The 4,098-nt window shown below is 66.9% G+C and overlaps 1 protein-coding gene across 1 annotated transcript; it reads right to left on the reverse strand.

The window, feature by feature from the left end:
• Positions 1 to 572: 572 nt before the first annotated feature.
• Positions 573 to 4,098, reverse strand: LOC311187557 (uncharacterized protein CXorf49 homolog; the record flags this gene model as incomplete). Its single annotated transcript, XM_084258931.1, has 3 exons — positions 573 to 610; positions 2,026 to 2,077; positions 2,785 to 4,098. 3 exons carry the CDS (start codon positions 4,096 to 4,098, stop codon positions 573 to 575), a joined length of 1,404 nt encoding a protein of 467 aa, XP_084115057.1.

Here is a 4,098-nt window from a genome sequence, read left to right on the forward strand (position 1 = left end):
GAGGAGGCAGCCCAGAAAGAACACACAGAGGGCCTGCAGGGAAAGGAGGAGGGGCTCCTGTGGCCGGGCAGAGCCCACACAGAGCCCAGTCCCAGGTGCGGTGGAGCCCGGTGCACGGCTCTTGCTCACAGGCTGACCCAGGCTGGCCCAGATGCCCGACGGTGCGGGGGGGTGGGGGTGGGGGGGCGCACAGGGGTGGGCAGGAGACTGCAGAGTGCCAGAGGAACTCTTCTGGAAAAGGTTCTAAAATGGAGCAGCTCCCCGCCCTATCCCACAGAGAGGGCAGACCACGGAACATGACAGACACTTTAATTTGAAACTGCTGTGAACCGGGGTGGGCAGAGGGCACCGGGAGGAGGAGGAAGGGAGAGGGCTGACGGAGAACAGGACCCAGTCAGCTTGGCCACAGCTCCTGGGCTCCCAAGCCACCAGCCGCCTCTCTCGTAGCAAGATGCGGGCTTCAACCTGTCAAACAAAGCAGAGTCAGAGAAGAGCCTCCCGCCAGGCCCAGCCCTCAGCCCCCCTCAGCAGCCAAGACTGCGGGACGGGGCATGGTGTGTGTAACACTCACTTCACAGGGTCTGGGACTTGTCAGCCAGGGACTGCTTGCCTGCGGAAACAGAGAGGCATAGGCACGCGGCCCAGACACAGGGCTCGAGAAGCCCGGCCCGGCCCCGCGAGGAACTGCCTGGCCCTGCAACCTGAGACCCCCCTCTGGCCCCATCCACAGAGCCCTGGGACCGACTCACGCACCCATCCCCTCCACTCAGCGTGCACGTATTTTGGACGTGGCAACACAGCGTGCGGCACTTCTCAAGCTTTGGGGGCACATCAGAACCACTCAGGACGTGTGAGACAGGCACATACATCAAGACACACACCCCGTAGAAGCCACACCAGGGCGCAGCGCAAGGGGAGCTAGTGGACAGACGGGGTGTCTCTAAACATACTAAGAGAAGACCGGTAGGGCCGCTTCTCTTTGGCAGCATGCGGCGCGCAGGTCAGACAATACGTTTCCGACCTGTGTATACAACTCGCTGTAAATGCACACAAGGCTCCGGGGCCAAGCCTGCGGGGTTCCCATCCCCTGGGGAGGGTGGTCCCTGTGAGGCTCCTGCACCTGCAGCCCTTCCCCCCTGCAGCCCCCCAGCTGATGCAGTGAGCCACAGCAGTCTGCCCCCGCCCCGGCCCCGGCCCCGCCCGAGGTTGCTCATACCAAGATGCGCTCTGAGCTCCTCTATTTCTTTCTGGAGTATCACACACTGGCCGAGCGCAGCGGAGAAGGAAAAGAGATCAGTGTACTCTGGCCTCCTCTCGCCTCCTCTGCCCCTGGCCCTCCATCCCTAGCCCAGGGGTCCTCGTTGGGAAAGGAGGCCCGCTCCGTCCACGTCCAGGGGGGGAGGCGGGATGGGGAAACCGGGGTAGGGCGGGGCGGGGCGGGAGGGGACACTTGTGAATAGGACCTGGACTCGCACCCCACCGTCTAGTTGGGACCTGCATTTCTAGGAGCCAGGCGAAGCGCTACCTGAGGACAGCCCTGTGCTGCAGGCGGCTGCCTTTCTGGTCTTGGGGGATGGTCTGGTGGCTCCTGGTCATCTGAAAGAGACACACAAAATGCTGCCTGCAAGGCTGAGAGTGAGGTGGAAAGGGCCTGGCGGGGTCTAACGTGAGGCAGCACCACCCTCTGCTGGCAGCCAGTGGGCCCTGCCCTGCCTGGAGCTCCAACCTTCTCCCTGGGCCCTGCCTGCCCTGCTTCCCAGGGGCGGCCCAGATGCCACCCCGGCCCTGGGTTGGAGGCTCCCACAGCTGCAGCCACAGCCAGCCTCTGGGAGGAGCCATCTGACCCACCAGGACACCCCAGGAACGGCTGTCCTCCCCTCAAAGGCCACTCCTGTGGGCAAGCTGCTCAGGCAGGCAGGGAGGCCTGGCAGCAAGCCCGAGACCCCAGCAGACCGACACACAGCCACAGAGTTCCCTCGCCCCAGCCCGTCTCCCCTCTGCTCCTAAGTAAGCCACAAGACTCACCCGAGGCTGTGGGCCCCCTGAGCATGACGTCTCCCTGACTGGGGACCAAGAGCTGAGAGATTGCAAGAGCTTGGGGGGCTCTGGTGTTGCGGTCTCGAATGCTGAATTGTCCACGGTGCACACTCAGAGATGACCTTGATCTCTGTGCAGGAAGCTAACACACACATCCTCCACTGGTGAACTCGGGGTGTAGGGGTGTGTGTGTGTGTGTGTGTTTGGGGGCTGGGTGGAGGCTGGCCATGGAAAAGGGAATTCTGAGGCAAACCTCATTAGCACTTTCATTTCGCTCTGTCAGCCCCAGGCAGGAGGCAGGGCTGAGCTAGGGAGAGCACTGAGAAAGGAAGGCTTGGGGAACAGCTAGGGGGTAGGAAGCAGAAGGCCATGCCTGCAGACACGGAAGCTTCCAGGCCCACACTTGCAAGGGCTCCCCCAATGGAAGTCAGCCTGCAGTCCTGCCTTCCACCCAAGGCCCTCCCCAGGGGCAGGTGCAGGAAATCCGCCAAGGCAGGACGACTGTGGGCTGCACGCACGCCAGCACACGCCACGCGCGCGCGCGCGCGCACACACACACACACACACGCACGCGCATGCACACAGTGCTGTCTCAATGCTGACCCCCCCGAGGGAGACCCCCAGCTGGCATCCTGCCCACCACGGGAGCCCAAGGACCGCCTCTGAGGACTGGGCAGAGGGGGCATGGGCACAGAGGTGTGTGCCGGGCCAGCGGGTGGGAAGGGGGCAGGAGGCGGGCCTACTCACTTGGCCCTTGGGCACTGGACCTCTGTCTGTGTCATTTTCTTCTCCCGCCACCACCGGCTCCAACTCCCGGGGCTTCCTGGCGCCAGATTTCTTGCCAGAGACACCAGCGCGCTTGGACTGCTTGGTTGCCCACGGCACTGGGCTCTGCTTCTTGGACCTCCCGAGCAGCTGAACGCCGCAGATTGGGGGGAAGCCAGCCGGCTCCAGGGGCGCTGCCTGGACTCTCAGCCCCCAGGGAGGAAAGAGTCTCCCCAGGGCCATCTCGGAGCCAGGGGGCAGGGACTGCCGCACCTGAGCCACCCCCTTCCTAGGAGCGGCCCGGGGCAGCGGCAGGCCGGCCACACCAACGGCTCGCGGGGGGCCGGGCCTGCCGCCCGCCTTGCCCCACAAGGCGCCCTGCATCCTCTTGGAAGCAGCCGCGGCTAGCTCTCCCGCCGCCTGCCTCTCCACCACCGCGGGGAGGCCTCGGGCAGCGGCCGCCAGCAGCGAGCCCAAGCCCGAGCCCAGGCCCGAGCCCGAGCCCGAGCCCGAGCCCGAGCCCAGGGCCGTCCCGTGAACGAAGCCCTCCCTGACCAGGAAGCTCGGCAGGCGGCCTGTGTCTCTGTCTCCAGGATCACCCAGGCTGCTGGCGCTGGCCGGGCCTCCTCTGGTGTAGATGCTCACCCTCATCATGTGGATCTCGCTGATCTCCTCTGGGCACTCGGGGTCGGTGGGCAGAGCCAGCAGGGGGCTGGCGGGGGGCCACGGGTGATCCCTGCCCACGCTCCACCTGCCCTTCGGGGCCCTCTTAGCAACGGCCCCGGCCCGGCCTCCCTGGGCCCTGCTCGCGTGGCTGGGGGCGCCGGCGGCCGGCTGCAGCTCCACGCAGCTCTGGAGCAGCGGGCCTCGCCCACCCGGCCCGGCCTCCAGGCCCGCCCAGATGGCGGCCAAGTCGATGGGGCAGTCCTCTGGGGACAGGCTTCTGTGCCTGCCCCGGGGCTCCTGGGCGCTCCGCCACGCCACAAGGGCCGCCCCACTCGCGTCGGCAGGGCGGGCCGCCGGGGCCTGGGCATCGCCCTTGGGCTGGGCTGAGGAGCCAGGCCGGCCCCGGCGGCCCCCGCGCCTCGGCCTCCCCGCTCCCGGCACATCGTGCTCCCACACGAAGCTCTCGGGCTCCTGGGGCCCACCGTGGACGTCGCCGCCGGCTGCCCCCAACTCAAGGCCTTGGCTGAGTGCCCGCGAGGCCGCGCGCCGGCCACTCTGCGCGCGGGGCCGCTCGCTGCCCTCAGGGCCCGAACCCGCCCCCCAAGCAGTCACCTTCCTGGGGAAGCTCAT

The sequence above is a fragment of the Talpa europaea genome (genome assembly GCF_964194135.1).
Source record: "Talpa europaea genome assembly, chromosome: X".
Taxonomy (NCBI): Eukaryota; Metazoa; Chordata; class Mammalia; order Eulipotyphla; family Talpidae; genus Talpa; species Talpa europaea.